General features: G+C 37.9%; 1 protein-coding gene across 1 annotated transcript in view; it reads left to right on the top strand.

Annotated features, from left to right (window-relative positions):
• The window catches only part of DOCK8 (dedicator of cytokinesis 8), an 86,395-nt gene that overhangs the window by 30,473 nt on the left and 36,647 nt on the right, over positions 1 to 19,275 (top strand). The window contains exons 10-21 of the mRNA XM_062513722.1: positions 156 to 236; positions 1,068 to 1,227; positions 1,818 to 1,963; positions 2,197 to 2,290; positions 3,375 to 3,537; positions 10,728 to 10,845; positions 12,530 to 12,600; positions 13,353 to 13,491; positions 14,982 to 15,083; positions 15,874 to 15,969; positions 17,051 to 17,285; positions 18,230 to 18,394. Coding sequence (XP_062369706.1) covers positions 156 to 236; positions 1,068 to 1,227; positions 1,818 to 1,963; positions 2,197 to 2,290; positions 3,375 to 3,537; positions 10,728 to 10,845; positions 12,530 to 12,600; positions 13,353 to 13,491; positions 14,982 to 15,083; positions 15,874 to 15,969; positions 17,051 to 17,285; positions 18,230 to 18,394 — 1,570 coding nt within the window. The remainder of the gene's footprint in view (positions 1 to 155; positions 237 to 1,067; positions 1,228 to 1,817; positions 1,964 to 2,196; positions 2,291 to 3,374; positions 3,538 to 10,727; positions 10,846 to 12,529; positions 12,601 to 13,352; positions 13,492 to 14,981; positions 15,084 to 15,873; positions 15,970 to 17,050; positions 17,286 to 18,229; positions 18,395 to 19,275) is intronic.

Genomic DNA, 19,275 nt, shown 5'->3' with positions numbered 1-19,275 from the left:
AGAACGTTTAGTGTCAGTTACTGCACAGAGACAGTTTTTAGATGTTATATACAGCTATATATCTAAGCAAGCTCTTTCAAATTGCTAGAGAAACAACATGGTACTATTTGGATGACTTTTGTTCTTTAATCATCTTATTTTACTGCTTTTTGTAGATAGAAAAAGTGCTTCAGCAAGGAGAAATCGGAGACTGTGCAGAACCTTACATGGTTCTTAAAGAAGGTGAGGCTGGCAAGGTAAGTAAATAACTGTAAAGAATATTTAGATCAAAAAATACATGCTAAAAAATAAAAACCAATTTAAAAAAAGGAAATAAGAGAAAGAGCAGATTCTTTGAAATAGGATGGAATACCAAAAACACTGGGGAAAAAGCCGGTTAGATCATCCATAGAGCAAGCAGTTTGATTTCTTTCAACAGAAAGAAATCAGGAAAAAGCAAGGTGCGTTATTGTTACTGACCCCTTTGGAAATCAATACTGACAGAGTACTGCTTGAGTCATAAAGCAGATAGGGATGAGCAAAGGAAGTTACTGAAATATAGAATTAGCAGAAGTACTTGTTCCTCAGAGACATGCTACTGATTTTGATGGGCAGACAGCCTGTTGTAATGTGCAGCTATTCAGTTCAGTACTGTTGTCCATAAACAATGTAAGTTCTGTTCAAGGGATTCATGGTCACTTACCTCCCTGGAACAGACTGACAGTGTTTGCTGGGTTTCCACACATCTCACCTTTAGAATATTGCTTTCAATATAATTTTTTCCTGTATCTGATGAAAGAAGTAGAATCTGCTAACGTTTTTGGTGGCTGATCAGTCTGGATTTGAAGATTACTACAAAAAGATTGGCTTCCTACATTTCTATAATGCAAGTGAACTAATTGAAAAGAAATTGAATTGAATGTACAAATCAAAACAGCTACAGTTCTGTCAGTGATGTAGAAAGAAAATATGAGAGATACCAATGCAAATTATTTACTGAACTGTAAATATGTAACTTACATTTTTGTCCATGGTAGCACTGCAATAACTGATTGCTTTTGAAACAGACATTATTTTCTTTGTCTCAGACAAAAGAAAAGATTGAAAAACTGAAAGCACAAGCTGAATCCTTTTGTCAGAGGTTGGGGAAATACAGAATGCCATTCGCCTGGATTCCCATAAGCCTAACTAATTTCTTCAGTGTTTCAACACTTGAACGAGAAATACAAGAAGCTGAAGGTTTAAACGGTACTTGTTTAACTTTTCTAAGACAAAATGACGCTTCAGTAGGACTGGATATAAGAAACAATTTTATTCACTCTGGCATCGAAAGTGACAGATTCCATGTCATGTCTTGTCAGCTTTCCTTTTCAGCCCCACAAACACAAATTAATTGTGTTCTCTGTGCTGTCTCTGAATATTTATCTTTATGTCTGCTAAATATTCTTTCATGGTTTAGGCCCAATTTTCATTGAACACTGGCTTTGTTAAAACAAAATTCCCTTCGCCCCATGGAGTTAGCTAGCAATACTGAGCCATCAAGATAACAAACATCTTGGTTTGGTAGGCAGGACCATTGTTCAATGTGTTTTATAACCCATGAACTAAAAATATAAATAAACTTCTGCTCTGCAGCAGAAATAATGTCACTTCAATAGGTGTGTCCTAGTATTCCACTATTTCACGTAGTCTGTAGTAAAAGAAGCAGAATGTTTTAGGTACTCTATCCTCTGATGTTGGTGAGATGTTCCTGTTGTTTTCTTGTGTATTCTGAGACTCTTTGTACTGCAGCAAAAAGCAAAAAACAAGATCATCATACATTTAATTTCCCTTTGAAGGGAAAGGATCCAGCAGTGACAAGAAGGCAACACTGCTGCAGGCAAGAAAGCTTTCTGACAGAAGTTTCAACTCAGAGGACAACCATCCAACATCAAACTTCAAAACCCTTCAAAGCCCTCTGAAATTTAACACCTTCTTTAAACAGGTGCTGGATTCTCTTTAGTTCTGATTTTGTAAGACATTTTTTATCTATGTAGTATGAATTGTGTTGGCAAAAGCTAACAGTTATATTTCTGCGGGGACAGAGGATAACTGCAGATAGGTAGATAGTAACACACTTGCTTTGGATGCCTCAAGGACATGGTTCACCCTTGAACCTTTCTCCATTATTATGGAGTATTGTTACAAAGGTACTGATTTTTGTGTTTCTCTTGCTAGGAAGGAGACAGGCTCAGTGATGAAGATCTGTTTAAATTTTTAGCTGATTTCAAAAGATCATCTTCCTTGCAAAGAAGAATTAAGACTTTACCAGGTACATAATTCATTTTGGATGGAAGGTGTTGTATGTATTTTTCTTCCCAAAACTGTTCTGTAAATTCCAACCACAAAATTTATTTGACTTGGGTTTAAAGCCTATAATATGTTCCACTGTTGTACTTCCTGGGTTTCTGGTGACTACCTGAACACAGATGCTTTCGAATTTTTTTCTTGTATGAATGAGTATGGAGATTTATCTTGATATATTTTAATTATTTGCTTTTCTCCCTAATTTACAGTGTACCTACTGGATATCTTTTGTTATTATTCAAAATGTTTGAAGATAAAAAGCAAATTTAATGCAAATTTCTAGGATCCTTACTACTTCCCTGCAATGCTTTGCAATGGTTCATATTTTATATAGAGAGATAAAAACATGTACATTTCATCTTAGCTTGATATTAGGGTCAGCATTAACATCAGCATAAACATCAGTTAACAAAACAGAGACGTACAGGCAGCTACTGTCAAGCATCTGACCATCTTAATTTTTCTTTTAAAGTAAATTGTCGTTAAACCTTTTCTGTATTGTGGAGGAACCTTAAAATATATGAACTGAGGGCAAAGCTGTTTCTCCTTTCTAGCTGATGGTCAGAAATGACAAGTCTGAGCTCCACAAACGGTTTTAACTTATCACAGCCAAGAATTTAAAGTGAAAGTCTGCTTATACTGGGGTAAATATTATTAGTATTAACTGTGTAACTGCTCACCACAGAAAGCCTAGCTTTCCTGGTGGGTGGTGCCTACTTTAGACATCACACCTTCTGTTTGTCTCCCAGACAAATGTGATATTACTTGTGTAACATCAGCCAGGATATAATATGTCTTCTTTCTTTTTATTTTCTTTGCAACAGTACAGGGTAGACATAAGGAGCTATGTGTTGCCCTGATTGTGAAGGGACGTGTGTAGGCTACTTCCTTGGTATTTTTCTGTACCTATGCTACCCTTCTTATGCAGCCCAGGGACCAGTTCTTTTTCCTGCACTGTTGCTATGTGACCTTACGTATTGTTTTAATTTTTATTTTATACTGTTATTTTTTTATATTTTTTGCTAAGATTTTGTGATTTAATTTTAAAGGAGAACTTAGAGTGGAGATTTCCCCAGCTCCAGAAAACATTGGTTATTGCCTGACACCAGAACTACTCCCACTGAAGCCATTTTCAGAAAACCGTAATCGCCCTCACAAAGAAATTTTGGAATTCCCAATTAGAGAAGTGTATGTTCCCCATACCATTTATAGGTAAGAAATAACATACTTTTAACATTTCTTAAAAAAACGTTATTAATTTTTTTTTTCAGAAATAGAATCTAAAAATATTTTTTAAAAAGGCTAAAGACAATGTGTTGGGCTAATGATCTAATTTTCTTACCATTACAAGATAAAATACCTGCAGGTTATTCCATAACTTTTTAATAATCATGTTGTCTTTTGAAAAATTTTCTATAACACTAAAAAAAACCTTCACCAACTGTCATTGACTTGGCATCTATCTATCTATCTATCTATCTATCTATCTATCTATCTATCTATCTATCTATCTATCCTCTGTGATTGTTTGCTTTTGGGCTTTTTTTCCAAGTGGGTTTTATTATAACTTTTAACACTTCTGGTAAATGTTTGTGCTCAGTTGTTTCTGTTGTTCATTTGAGTCACCTGAGTATCTGAGGAAATAATGTGTTGCTCTATGAACTTTTTAACTATGAATGAGTGCTCCAGGCTATGTAATTTAATTTCTTTAAATCTGTTCTGTTATGATTGTTTCAAGGTGATCACAGCACCCAGTAGCATGCAAGTGAGTCATTCCCATCATTTATTTCTTAGTAGTCTGGAACATCTGAGTGTCCTATAAGAAATTTACGTCAGAATAATGTGTTTCAAGATGTTTGTGCAGTATTTCATTGCTAGTGAGAGTTGTTAGAGTAATGGCTAACAGTAAGTCTGATAGGATGTATCACAATATTATAGATACAGAAATAACTTGAAACAATGACTTTTGTCTGACCATTGTGTTAGACATCTGACCATTGTGTCAAGACAAGGGAGCAATAATGTTTCTAACAGTAATAACAGTAGATTATTCTATTCTAAGGGAGATTTCTGATCCCTAAAACAGTAGCTAGATACTGTATTGTACTAGGGGCAAAAATGTGACTATCAGTAAGGAATCACAGAGTGAAGGCACAGAATAAAGCTATATGAAACACATTTATTTCTTGTAGTGAAGATTAGCAAAGAGCCCGCTCTCCCGCCTGCTCACCTGACCCAACCCAGGAGGAGAGAAGGACAAGACTTGTGGTTCTGTACAGCTCAGAACTGTACTATGGCAAACTAATTTATTCTGGGGAGATGATCCACACCTTCAAAGAAAACAAGAGATCTGTTTGGCTGTTGGTGACACCTGGATTTGTGTCTCAGTTTCAAAGGAAAGCAAAAAGAGGAAGTGGCAAATCTTATTTTACAATAACAACTTGCAGTGTGGTGTCAGCAGGAAATAAGTAAGCCAGTTTGGCTATAGCCTTGTTAGGAGTTTTGGAGGAGTTACTCCTGGGCTCTGGCACAGTTCAGTGGTATTCAGCTTCCCGAGGGCAGCACACATCACCAGAACACTAAAATGCAGAGAGTTATGGTCCTTCTGTCTTCTCTGTGCATCAAATATAGAACTGGTTGGTGGTAGACCTTTAATTTCTATACATTTCTAGACATTTCTATAGGGAAATCAGTTTTTATAGAATTGAAAGTGGAAATGTAAATGAACATGGGCAAAGATGCCTTTTTTTAGTTTAATGAAAAACTAAGACAGAATTTTAATTTTCCTGTTTGTTGTCTGGCCCCAGTAAGTGTCAATTCCAATGTGCAGTCTTGCAGTGTCTAAAGGTCTGCTTTTGACAAAAAACCATTAGCAACTGCTATGTTTCTGAGCTGTAACAACAGCTGAGTCTGCATAGAAGTTAGTTCTCTTTAGTTTTCATCAGGTTCTCACTTCTGCAGCCAGACATAATGAATATCAAAGCCACCATGCCAAAAATTAATGTGCGCTATTCCTAAAGCAAATTTGGGTGTCTCCACACTATCCTTCCATTTCCAGGGTGTCTGTATTGAATACATACATTCACATTAGAGAAAATGCTTGTTACTGCTCAACAGTCACATTCTTTCAGCAAGATTTCACACCTTACATGCTTAACCTTTTCTTTTTGATTTTCACCCTAAGTAAAAGTTGTGACAGCAAAACAAAGTAGGATTTGTCCAGCCCAACTTGTAGTAATGACAACAACATAAAGAATATTTGCCTTCATTAATCTTTACCTTAATTAGTGGATCAATGGTAATGACACTGCTGACTTGCATAGTTAGGTGATATAAGTCAATAAACATCAAGTCCAAATGTAATATAGAACTGCCGCTACCACTAATGTCCCTTAAGCAGCATATCTGCATATGACTTCACAACTTCCCTGGATAGCCTGCCAATGCTTGACAACCCTTTTGGTGAAGAAATATTTCTTAATACCCAATGTAAACCTCCACTGGAGCAACATGAGGCTGTTTCCTCTCGTCCTGTTGCTTGCTGCTTGGGAGAAAAGGCCAACCCTCATATGGCTACAGCCTCCTTTCAAGCAGTTGTAGGGAGTGATAAGGAGTGATGAGCCCTCCCCCCCCCGCAAGTCTCCTTTTCTCCACAATAAAGACCCTCAGCTGCTCCTCACAGGACTTGTGCTGCAGACCCTTCCCTGGCTCTGTTGCCCTTCTCTTGATATGCGCTAGCACTTCAGTGTCCTTCTTGGAGTGAGGGGTTCAGAAATGAACAAAGGATTTGAGGTGTGGTGTTACCAGCACAGAGGGACAATCCCTGCCCTGGTCCTGCTGCCCACACTATTGCTGGAACAGCCCAGGATGCCATTGTCCTTCTTGGCCACCTGGGCACTGCTGGCTCATGTTCAGCTGCTGTCCCCAGCACCCCCAGGTCCTTTTCCTGTGGGCAGCTTTGCAGCCACTCTGTCCCAGCCTGTGGCACTGCCTGGGGCTGTTGTGAGCCAAGGGCAGGACCCAGCACTGGGGCTTGTTGAACCTCACACCACTGGCCCTGGGCCATGGTCCAGCCTGTCCATGAAGCCCTATGACCCTTTGCTTAATTCAACTATCATGCAATTCTCATTGCTGAGTTCTCCATATGGTCTCCACTCATTTTGAATCTGAGATTAAACTAACCCATGAGGAGTAACTCTGAATTTGAATAAAGCAAAATACAAAGTATTTCATGTTATTTTATTTATTTTCTTCTAATCATCTGATCTTATTTAAGCAATTTGATTGCATTTAGTCATAGATGAGTGTCATGGCTGGCTAGGGCTGTAAAGATGATTTAATGTTTTCTAATTTTTGGATATAAGTCTGCAAACCATTTTTTTTTAGTGTTCTGCATGTAGACACTGGGTGAGGAGGTACGTTGTCAAAGGTATTAGAGAGGGATGAATTTTTTTTTTTTAGGTAGTAATAGCTTTTTCCTTTGTGATAGGAAAAGTGGAGCCTTCTGTTATAGTCTTTGAACTCAGGTCTTGCAAGCTTTTTCTTTTTTACTGGTGTAATGCCATTTTTTAAAATGATGCTATTTTTGATTTATGCCAGCAAGATCAGCCAGCCCACTTTCTTTGTGCACTGTGAAATTGAGCACTTCTTTTTGGTGTGTACTAACATTTCTTTAATAAAAATATTTCCCTGAAATGTCAAAACATTCCAAGATTTATTTGTTTCATACTCCTCTATTTTTAAAAGGAAAAATCCTATAATTTAAAGTTTGTTTGTCATTTCATTTTCTCATTAAATATAAATGAAAATGATGCTGTTTACTGCCACTGTGAAATGTTGGTGCTGAGGAAGAGGGATTTGTCACATGACTTCAGCAATAACTCAGCTTAACCAGGCACAGGAAATCCTGTCTGTGATAGGGGTGGTAACTAATACTTAGGGGATTTCTGGAAGAAAGGTGAAAAAATCCCTTTTCTTTGTGGTTTTGTTTAAATTTAATTGCAAACCGCTTAGCAATGTTCTCAGACTTGCTGCAGGTCTATGCTCTGGATGGTAATCAAATCATTCTACCCCATCCTTGACTAGTTTTGGATGAGGAAAGGTGAATAATGGTGTCTCACTGCTGTTATTGATCTCACAGCATTACTTACTCCTCTCTGCCTCTCTGCCCGTGGAATCCAGAGAGAACATATGTGCTACATGAGAGTCTTCTACAGGTGCTTTGGTCTAATTTTAGACCTGTCCACCAACTCCTCGGATGATTCAAAATTTTAGCAACATGAGAAAAATCATTCAAACTATTTTCCAAATTATCCTTCCTAAAATATGGAATATATGATTAATACACATCCTCTTAAATGTGACATGTTGAAGTTCTGTCACTGTGCTGTTTTCCTAGTCAATGGCTGACTTCAGTGGGTTTCCATGTTTGGTTATGCATTTGTGATGTGCTTTTTAATTTTTAACAATTTTTTCCTGAAGATTCCCCACCAAAATTGTGAAAGAATCAACAAATATTGAAAATTATAATGGGTGCATCAGTTTTGTTTCTAGTACCATAAAATTTAAATGTCAATGTTAACTCATTCCACCACTCCTCACTTACAGAACATTCCTGGTTTTTTATCAGCAGTGACCACCTGCACATATGTTGAGTTTTGCTATGTATGGAATTGTCATCACAGTCATCAATGAAGATGCCTAATATTAATGAAAGGTTTGAGATGCACTTGTTGACACCTCACATGAGGTGTAATCTAGCAAAAAGAAGGATTCTTTTATGGGCACATATGCACAAGCAGTATTAATAAACACTAAGTAAGAATGGTCACAGACTTGGAACTCTGAATAGAGTTTATTTTGACAGAGGATAGTTCTGTATTGCTTTGCCCATGGGAAGTGATTAAATCAGTGCTAAATTCCATAAAAGTGTAGGGAAGTCAGCAAATTTGCATGAGAATTGCCACGTGGTGTCCTGTGCCAGGCTAGGAGGACCCTTACTTTCCCCAGCAGGTAACTGATTCTGAAATAGTCTCTTATAACTCTTCTGGGTCATTCTGTGACTCACAGAAGCTGTCTGCATCTGTGCCTCACCCAGGACTGTACTGGCATTTGGAACTGTATTCTCAGTGATACTGGGAGTTCTTTTGTATTCTCATGCTGTCCTTTGAATAGCTCTTTTGTTTTTTGGTCTTTTGTTTACAGATCTGACTGTATTTGGAGGTCCAGTCCTGCTCTTTCTGCAGGGAGAGTGAGGGGAGAAATTTAATCACACTGACCAGCAGTATTTACTGTGACATGTTGCTATAGTATTTCTGCTCAGTGTAGAACCTTGGGGGAGAAGCAAGGCCTTCTGGAGCACACCATTTCCTTATGGGCATCCTAGCTGTTCTGTTATTTAAAAGACAGCAGTATTTGCTGCCCCAATGCCCCTGCTAACTGCCAGGTGAAAATGCTCCTTGTCTTTTCTTCCCCTCAAGCTTTCAGATTGTATGGATAGAGTGCAGGGAGTAGCACTAAGACAGTGGTCAGCAATGTGTCTACAGTTCATGCCTGTTTGAGGGAACATCTTTTGATCATCTTCTCACCTTCCTGCTTTAGATCAGCCATCACTTTCATCTCTGCAGGATATCCAGAGTCAGCATTTGCCTCTCTTCTTCCTCAGTGCTGATTGTTTTAATACACATGTAAGCAAGATCCCTAAAACTACTTCAGCATAAATGGCACAAGCTTTAGCTTTTCAGTCAAGTACTTGCTGGAATAATGCTTCCTTGGTTGTGTAGTCAGCAGAGAGCTCTCTCTGTTTTTACATATCTTTCATCTCAAGTCACATCTAAAAGTAAAATCCAGTGCTCAGGTGTATTATATAGATTTGTGACATCTTGTCCTAGGCTGCAGATTAATGAAGCAATGACTGTATTATTCAGCTTTCCCTGCAGCATGTATTTCTTCACTTCTGGCAGATGTAGTATTGACAATGCCCTTCATTTAATATGTCAGTCTCCCAAGTATAATTCAGTAGAGGTTACCGATATATTTTGCTCTTTCACTTAGCTTTCTTTAACATCACCTGGGAGAGAATTTGGCAAAGCAAACTTGCACATAAGATAGTAAGGGAAGAGAGGGCATTAGTGTGACAGGCAAAACTACCATTCTGAATGAAGGGAAAGGCAAGTTACAAACTAGTTGTTTTTACTGAGCCATGCCATGTGCCATGTAGCACGTGTTGGTTGAAAAGAGTACCTTGGACTGTGTAATTGAACAGTGCTGTCATGTTGTGACACAATGAATTCGGGAAAATAATCCAGTTTTCTGGGTCTTGGGATACAATAAATTGAAGATGCACTATCTGACTTAATGATAATATTCTTCAAGGCTGCTTGACTTTTGCAGCTGGCAGTGGTACTGAGGAGATATCTGTGATAAGGACAGCGCAATTCTGGGTGCAGCTTCTGACTGCCACAGGTGAAAGAAATCATGAAAGCCCAGGAGTAGTCCTCCTTGTTTCTCACTGAAAACCAACACGTTTCCTCCAACACTAGTCTTATTCCTTACACTCAGAGGATAAAGTGATTCTCAGTCAGAATCCTGTATCAGACTGGGAAAACAAGTCAGTAGATAGACATAATCATGATTCCAGAATCTGTGCATAATTCAGATCTACCTGAAATCTCAGATTTGCCATGAAGTTCACCAGAGAAAAATCTTTCTATTAATATTTTGACTCTTCTATTGGAATTATACATCAGAAGATGACCTATGCTGCCATATTCCCCACAGAAATTAAAGGTGCTTTTTATGTTTAGTGATATGTTCATGTACAAAAACTAGTAAACAGCAAAGTATGCTGTATTTCAAAGCATTATTTGTATTATTGCTAATAAGAATAAGTTTCAAATTTTTATAGAATTATTATTTCAATTTTTCTTATTTGTATTTGACCTGTATTTGTCAGGTTCATTGATATTGCTTTTTTGTTTTCTAACCTATAAATATATGCCTTTTTTTTGCTATAAGCTACAAATATATGAACTTCAGTTGTTGATTTCCTTGTTTTTATCACCTCTGAGTGATTCTTTCCCCCTTCCAAAATCTTATTATTCACATCTAGAGAGGAGCTGCTTTCTTGAGAGATTCCTGCTTTTCATTACATCAAGCAAAGATAATTGTTTGTAACAGAACATAGCTTAGTGTAAGTGAAACCTTAAACATAGGATATTCTGTGTGTCACACCAAGAAATTACCTTTTCTTCGTGGACTTCTGAAATTGAGTTCTGATAAATATTATACTATATATGTGGAATATGGGGAGAGGAATGAGCAAGATTCTAATTTGTGCACTTAATTTTCAAACAGGAATGCTTGCCATTTACCCATTTTATTCTTCCTTATCTTTCTTCCAGGAATCTCCTCTATGTTTACCCTCAGAGGCTGAATTTTGCTAACCGGCTGGCTTCTGCAAGGAACATTACCATCAAGATCCAATTTATGTGTGGTGAAGACCCATCCTGTGCAATGCCGGTAATAAATGCTGAGATGTCTTAGCAGTCTTTTGCTTACATGCATTCCTAAGAAACCTCTGAAGACACAAGTCATTATTTACTTCCCACCACCACAGGTTCTCATGGGGCGTCTAGGAAGTCTGACACTGGCAGCTTGAGAAGCTTTCATTCATCCTGAAGTAGGGCCATACTCCTCACCCACAACTAAAAAGGCTGTGATTCTAGTGGAACCAGAGGCATATTCCTCTCTCTTATCTAAATCTTTCTACCCTATTTTCAGAAGAATGACATATTATTACATCAGTATCATGCTGGAATTTCTACGGGTAAAATTCACAAGGCTTCAGAGACCTTTTAAGAATGATGTAGCCAATTTCCCAGGGTAACTCCTCTGCATGCACTATGTTTACACAAGCGCTCAGGTGTTATGCTGAAAGGTAGAAGTTGGAATCTTCATTGCCTGAACATGAATGGATGCACAATCATACAGTATAGGTAGAGCTTTCCATGTTTGAAACACACTGTGTGTTAGGGCATACGTGTACACTATTAGCAGAGCAGACAGACCTATCTGTGTTCAGGTTATTCAACATCTCTCACTGTAAGATCCTCAATTCAACTTTACCAAGCTTCAGAGGTTCAATTTGAAGTGTTCTAACCCAGATATCTGCGTCAGCCCATTTTTTTTTATATATTTTCAAGACAATGTTGTTGACTACTTGAGAATAACATTGAGACAAAACTCTGTGATTTTATGTATTGGAGAAGGAAAACAATGAGTGGAAATACTGCTTTGAGGAAACTATAGTCCAATAATCTGTTGGACCAAAGACTGTCACCCAACCAGCCTTTGTCATTGTGCTGACATTGTTTACTATATACTTCACAGCCTTGCTCTACATAACCTGTTGACCTGAAATTAGAGCATCAGCAGTATTTTGCAAGCCACATTTCTTCTAGAGCTAGAGCTGTGCCATATGAATCTAACACTTATTTTGCACAATACTGCATTGTTGGTTTTCTTAAACTCTGCCTGTGTTATGATTGGGGTTTGACAAATGGTTAGGACAGACACAGTTCATCTGCCTTCACTCTCCACTGTAAGTGGCCTTCCTCTCAATGCATATAAATATACTTGCACAGTGCAGAGATTCTTGTCTAAGCTCATCTCCCAGGGCTCCCTTTAAATTACTTGATTTCAAGACCATACCATGGACATGTGTCTTAGGAAAGCAAATGTAGCACCAGAAATGCCTATTTCTCTTCACTGATTTTAAAGATACTTCAGACCTCTAAGGTAAGGAGAGATGTATCTCACCCTGGATGAGCAGACTACAACTGAAAAACAAAACTTCTAAGAATGCTTTTTATTTCATTTTTTAGTGCTTAGATTAAGACAGTGTGACAACATATAAGTGGCTTACAATAATTTTTTTCCTATGATTCCTAGGTTTTCAGTTCTTGACTAAGGAATGTGATGTGAGGTAGTCAGTGACTCTAGAAATAACTCTGCTCCATTTTCCTGGTGTTTTACCCTGAATGGAGTGTGGGGAAGGTGATACAAATTATTTATCCCAACAAGCTAAGATAAAACTGAGGAATCATTTTAAGTCTTCAGATACTATCTTAAAATTTACACAAGATGACAATAAATAAATGCTGTAGTCCTAATTGCAGTTTCTTTTTTATTCTTCCTAATGTAGGTAATTTTTGGGAAATCTTCAGGTCCAGAATTTGTCCAAGAAATATACACAGCTATCACATATCATAACAAGTAAGTGTTGTTACTATTTGTATGACTTGAGAAGTATTAATCATGGTCTCTTTATGCATTTGTTACCCTACATAGTTCATCAAGGAATGCCATTTTAAACATTTATGTTTTGTGCAATTTATCATATCTAATTTGGATTGCTACAGTCATTTGCATAAGTGAGGGTTGTGCAAGTGACCATTGCTTTTCTTGTTTGAAGCTTTTTAGTAATTGAGAATATTCCTACTAGGAAGACTAAGGAGCAGGAGCAGGAAGCAGTACAACTTTTAAGATCATTCGCCTCAATGAATTCATAGATCCAAAGGAGCTGAAGGGACATTCTCATGAATGAGAACTTGGGATTTAGTATTTGCAGAATACTTATGGAAGAATTCAAAACAGAGATTGAAACCTAGAGATAGGTGGAAGCTGAAACTGTCCAGCTGATTCTGTCTGTTTATGATTCAAAGCTGTAGATTGTTCATAAATATAACTTCCAGATTCATAATTCATAAAAATATTTCAAAATCAGAAAAATGTATATGTGTATGTGTATGTGTATGTGTATGTGTATGTATATGTATATGTATATGTATATGTATATGTATATGTATATGTCTGTGTGTGTGTGTGTAAACTTTGTTTAACTTGGCTCTGTTTTCAGGGTTTATCTGGTTTAATAACTATAGGATCTAAAAGCCAGCTGGTAAATTTTCTTCTTGCTCAGTCTTATATTTACACTGGGAACATACTTGGCTTTTTTTTTTAAACAGATCCCCTGACTTTTATGAAGAAGTGAAAATTAAGCTGCCAGCAAAACTCACAGAGAAACACCATCTACTGTTCACATTCTATCACATCAGCTGCCAACCAAAGCAAGGAGCATCTGTTGAAACCCTCCTAGGATATTCAGTATGTTCTATGTGATACATAAGAGTGGGTGTGTGTGGGTGCATGTGTCTGTGTGTCTATGTGTATCCCATGCAAACAGACTCTGCTTGTCAAGAATTTTGTCATTGCATCAAAAACAGTGGAAGGTCTTAGTGTGAATTCACAGAAACTAGGTGTCGCCTGTGATGTGTTAGACCCTCAACCTATAATTTTCTGTGTTAACTGCCTTTGAATTTCATTAATTCACCTGATTCAACTGAAATATGCACCTACATGTTTGGCACAACAATGCTTTATAGCACATAATCTAATTCTGTTAGAGTCTATTTATTGACAAAATCCCTAAAGCATATGTAATTACAATTATTACTGTTACCATGTTCATACATGAGGTAATAGCTAGCATAATATTTGCAGTTAGGTTTTACATGGCACTTCATTTCTGTTCTAAATTGTCTTTTATCCACGTAAAAACTTTAAAACCAGAAAGACTCTGAAAACTAAAATGTAGTTCACTTGTCTTCTCTATCTTCATGTTGAGACTATAATGTGTTAGGTTAAGAAATACATGTTGTAGCATAGTCTCTCTGACTTTTTCTCTATTAAACAGTATTTTTAACTGGAGAGATTTTAATATAAAAGGAATGTAGGTGATGATGAACATGATGATGCTTCAGATTTGAAAATGTCCTAGAACTGTGGTCAGCAGTTGATCTGTGGAGCCATACAAGTGCTTTGCATATATTCTTGCTATGAAGTTTGGGTGGCTGTTGTGTTTTGTGCATTTTTGGTTGTTCGCTTGTTTGTTTCTTTGTTGACTTTTGCAGTTTTTAAATCACAGTACTGAGAATCCTTCCATATGGGCTTTCTTTTATGGACAGTTATAGTCCCATCAATATCAGTAGGCTTGTTAAGAAATAAATTAGTTCAGGACAAAGATCTGACATAGACGAAGACTTAACTTTCAAGTTCTTGTTCACCTAAATGCAAAATGTTCCTGCCCTATGACATTCAAATGCCCGGCCTCTTTCAGACTTGAATAAAAAATTAAATGTGTCCAAATATCAGTACAGGGATATCACAAGTCAGTCTGGTGTAGTGACCATAAGGGAGATGTTAAATTTAATCCCAGCAAAACTTCAGCTGTTGATTTGCTTCAATACCAAGAATTGGTGTATTCAAGATACATGAACTTTTAAATAAAAATGTGGATTCCACTAAATCCTTCTGTTAGGATTTATTAGAAAAATGTGTGTCACACTTGAAGAGCTCTGTGTTTGTTTTCTTTAAAAGCGATGGTTTGTAAAGCAGTCTTGTACATTTTTCTACAGTAGCTATCAGCTATCTTTGAATTTCAAATCCAAAGAAATTACTGTTGGATGGGTTAGAGCAGAGAAGTTTGGGTCAATATCTCATTTGTTGTTTTGTTGACTGTATCTAACAAATTAAATAAATAGGTCTGATCATATATCATCAGGAATATTGCTGTGTTTTCTCTTCATTTGTTTCAGTGGCTGCCAATTCTATTAAATGATCGTCTTCAAACTGGACATTATAGTCTTCCTGTTGCGTTGGATAAACTGCCTTTACACTATTCAATTCACTCTCCTGAGGTAACAAACAAAATTACTAAAAGATAGTATTCTCCTAATGTAGGAGAACAGCATAAGTGTTTTACAAACTAACATTGCTGTCTGATGGTAAGCAGTGCCTCCTTTTTGTTCTTTAAAAGGGGAAAGTCTGGAGAAAAATGTTGTTGTTGTTATTATTGTCATTGATGTTATTATTTTATATCATTATAGAGTTTTTTAGAGGTTAGCTATGCAAGCAAATTCTTGTGAATTGTCTAATCAGAGATACATTTGTTTAGAGAGTGTCAAGAGAATGATTAAATTTCTTCCATAGGATAATTTGTTCCTTTTTTCTGTGGTTTTGTGGGAGGGAGAGTAGAAATGGAATCAGTTGGTATTAGTGGACCAGAAAACTGTCCCCTCTCAACAAACATGGCATGTAGGAAGCTTGTCCAGAGGGTTTAAACTGCATCACATCACCATGGAATGCCTTTGGCAATGCTTTGACCAGGGAATTTTAGCCTTAACAATATCCCATCAGAAGATGGATATTTACATGTTCTATACCAGACATCCAGCTGAAATTCTCTAAATTTCCCTGTTCAGTGCATCAGCTTCTGTCCAAGCTGATATCAGATATCCAAGCTGATACCTGTATCAGCTTCTCCTCTGTGACAATGAGGAGATTCTTATCTGTCATCCTCTGTGTGGCACTGAATCTAGGTATCTAAAATCAAGCCAATAACAGGAATATCCTACATTACCTCATGTAAAGAGACTTTCTGTTTGAGCATTAAAAGGAAGATGATTCCCATATTTTTTTCCATCACAGAAAATTCCATCTCAGACACCACCTATAAAGTGGGTTGAAGGACACAAGGGCGTTTTCACTGTTGAAGTTCAAGCTGTGTCATCTGTTCACACCCAGGTAATGCATCAGAAGTAACACACAGCTGTAGTTTCATTTCAAAGAAGATTCAGATGCTCAGGAAAATTTAGCAGGTTGATGAAACAGGTGTTTAAGCACACACAGTTTTTTTTTTTAAAACAAACTCAGGAGCTATGGGAATAAGCTGATATGCTCCATGAATGAAATCCTTTGGTGAAATTAAATCTATTGGTAGCAGTGAACAAATGAGCACTCTTGGCAGCAAGTCACATCGAGCAATAGGGAGCCTGGTGTCCTCTCAGCAGGAGTCTGCTCAGGCTGTGATTGAAACGTGGTGGCAGGGCACAGTGCCAATTTCTGTACTCTGTGTCTTCTGTTCTTCAAGGCTAGTTCAGACAACGTGTCCACATCTCCAAAGACATAAGAACCTCACCACCTCTATGGACAGGTTATGTACCACCAGTATGTGTTAAGCAGCTCACTTGTCAATGTCATGTGTTTGAGGACACAAGCTTAGTGCTGGATGATTCTCAATGATCTGGTCATTTAAATGCCATAGGAAATTGGATCTTTACCCGTCTTAGTGAGATGCTGGTTTGAGACAGACTTGCTTTGTTTGGTTGCTGCTGCTTTTCAGTGGCTTTTACCCCTTATCCCATTCTATCCATATCCCAGGTAAACATGTCCTAATAGCTGAAGGCCCTGTGTTTGAAGCAGGTCCATCACCCTTTTGCAGCATGTTTTTTTTAAATACAAGTAGGGCATAACTCATATGGCACATGACTTGTAGGCAGCTGAAACTCAGGTGTGAATGGCAGAGGGATTATAGAGCTATGATGTGACAGAGTTTTATCAGACAGAAAGAAAAGTATTTTCATAAAATAAAGCAATCAGTTTAGTGAGGGCAATAACAGTCTGTATTTGAACCAGATGAATAGGAGCAAACGAAACACTGTGACAGCTGCTTTACAAGTTGATCACTGAGAACAGCTGCTACTGAAAGCCAGAAGGGTGAAAATCTTTACTTTCATCCCATGAGGTGGCACAATCAGGCTTTTCTTAGCTAGCAGTAGCCTGAAATATATTGACTTTGTTAACTGTGAGTGCACTGTATTTGCAGGACAACCACCTGGAGAAATTCTTCACCTTGTGCCATTCTCTGGAAAGCCAAGTGACATTTCCCATTCGAGTGATGGATCAGAAGATTACAGAGGCTTCACTAGAGCATGAATTGAAACTCAGCATTATCTGTTTGAATTCTTCACGCCTTGAACCTCTTGTCTTATTTTTGCATTTGGTACTAGATAAGCTTTTCCAGCTGGCTGTACAGCCTATGGTCATAGCTGGCCAGACAGGTATTTACTGGTTCATGGCCTTCAAGAGGCCTTGCAAGCAACCTAGAAATGTGGGGGAAATGGTTGCTAAAATATTCAGGCTTGGATTTAGTATTTAGGTTAGCACACTTCAGAAAGAGTTGTGCTGCTCAAGACAGTTTCACTGCACAATTTAACCAGGCTTAACTGACTTCATGCTTTTTCTCTTTTCCCCCTGCATATAAGACTCTTAGTGTCTGGTTGAAAGGTACATTAAACTGTAGTAATTTACTTATCTGAAAATATCAGTCAGAAAGTGGGCCGTGGTTCAACTTTGTTTTGGAACTGAGTTGTTTTGCAAGTAAAACACCAGAAAAACCATTATCCTACAACTGACACTGCTATATGCACCATATCCTCTGCCGAAATGTCTCTAGATAGAGTTGAATGAGCACACAACCAGAGAATATAACATCAAAGATTGATTTTTGTTTTACTGAGGTGCCAGTTGCCCGTAACACATGTTAAGTCCAGAAGAATGGCATACTTGCAGACAGTAGTGTACTTAATTTCTTATCTCATTCACATAATCAACACTTGTCATTGACTACAGTATTTGTGCTAAAGCCTGCTAGCTTGTATTTGTCTGCTGCTGGACAGTAATGAGACTTGGTATTCTACAAGAAGATGTTTTATAGGAAATATGTGAAGGCTGCTAGAAATGTAATTAACAGTTACAGTCTGCTTTTATGTAGCACAAAGTGACAGAATAGAAATGATTAGGCTGAAAGTCAGTGGGTCTGCTGAAGAGTGTTGTTTGGCTTATGCAGACTTTGGGTCTGATCAGGCATAGCAATTACTGTCTAAAACTCTAAATTTGTTCAGGACTGAATTGAACCTTGAAAGATTAGTTGTTGATATCAAGAATGCCCTCACTTATGTTCTAGCCTTCAGTGCTGACTCTAATTATTGCCTTTGTTTCACAGCCAACTTCTCACAGTTTGCCTTTGAGTCTGTGGTTGCAATAGTGAATAGTCTCCACAACAGCAAAGAGCTGAGCAAGGATCAGCATGGAAGGAACTGCCTTTTGGCATCTTATGTGTACTATGTATTTCGTCTGCCAGACCCACAGAGAGAAGTGGTCAAACCAGGTATTGTTGGTGCAAGGGTTGCAAAATTATTTTTTTCTTGATACATGCTGTTCAGTGTGGTGCTTTTGAGAGAAGAACTTAAGGCCCAGACCTATAAGATAGCAAACACAACTTCTCAGACCCAGACTGCACACCATTTAAGCACTACACTGTTCTGATGTTCAATTCTTCTCAGAGTTACATCAGGAATGTCAGTGCTCCAAAGAGCAATGTGGACTTGCCCCTCATAATCTTCATCCTTCAGTTATTAATTTAAGATGAAAGGTTGAGGTGTGAGGTTTCTGTAGCTAAAACCAATGTTGTAGCTTTGTGAGGATGGATGCAAGAGAGGTCATCTAAACTGAAACCTTTTCTAGAAGAATTTTTTATGAGTTAAAATGGCCCCAAGAAGCCAATTTTTTTGCTGACCTGTACATCAATAAATTGCTTTCCATGCTAAGTAACCTACTGCTAAGTGATACAGTGCCAAGCTCACCAAATATGTCCTTTTCATTAAGGATGTCATTGGAGGATAAAATGCTGTATGACCAGCAGGTTTAGACAGCTGATCCTTCTCCTCTTCTCAATCATGGTGAGGCCATGCCTGGAGTGGGCTCTCCACCTCTGAATTCCCCAGTACAAGAGAGACATGAACGTTTTGGACAGAGATGAGCCAAGGGCCCCAAAAATGACAAAGGTTCTGTAACATCTCTTCAACAAAGAAAGGCTCAGAGAACTGGGCTCTTCAGCTTGGAGAAAAGAAACCTCAGGGGAGATCTTCAGTGTGCACAAAAAGCTGAAGGGAGAGTGCAAAGACAGAGGCTGGCTGTTTCCAGTGGCACCTAGTGACAAGATCAGAGGCAATGGGTACACACTGAAACAGAGAGAACACGAGGAAACAC

This window comes from Cinclus cinclus, chromosome Z (assembly GCF_963662255.1).
Source record: "Cinclus cinclus chromosome Z, bCinCin1.1, whole genome shotgun sequence".
Classification (NCBI taxonomy): domain Eukaryota; kingdom Metazoa; phylum Chordata; class Aves; order Passeriformes; family Cinclidae; genus Cinclus; species Cinclus cinclus.
This window is presented reverse-complemented; position numbering and strand designations above follow the sequence as displayed.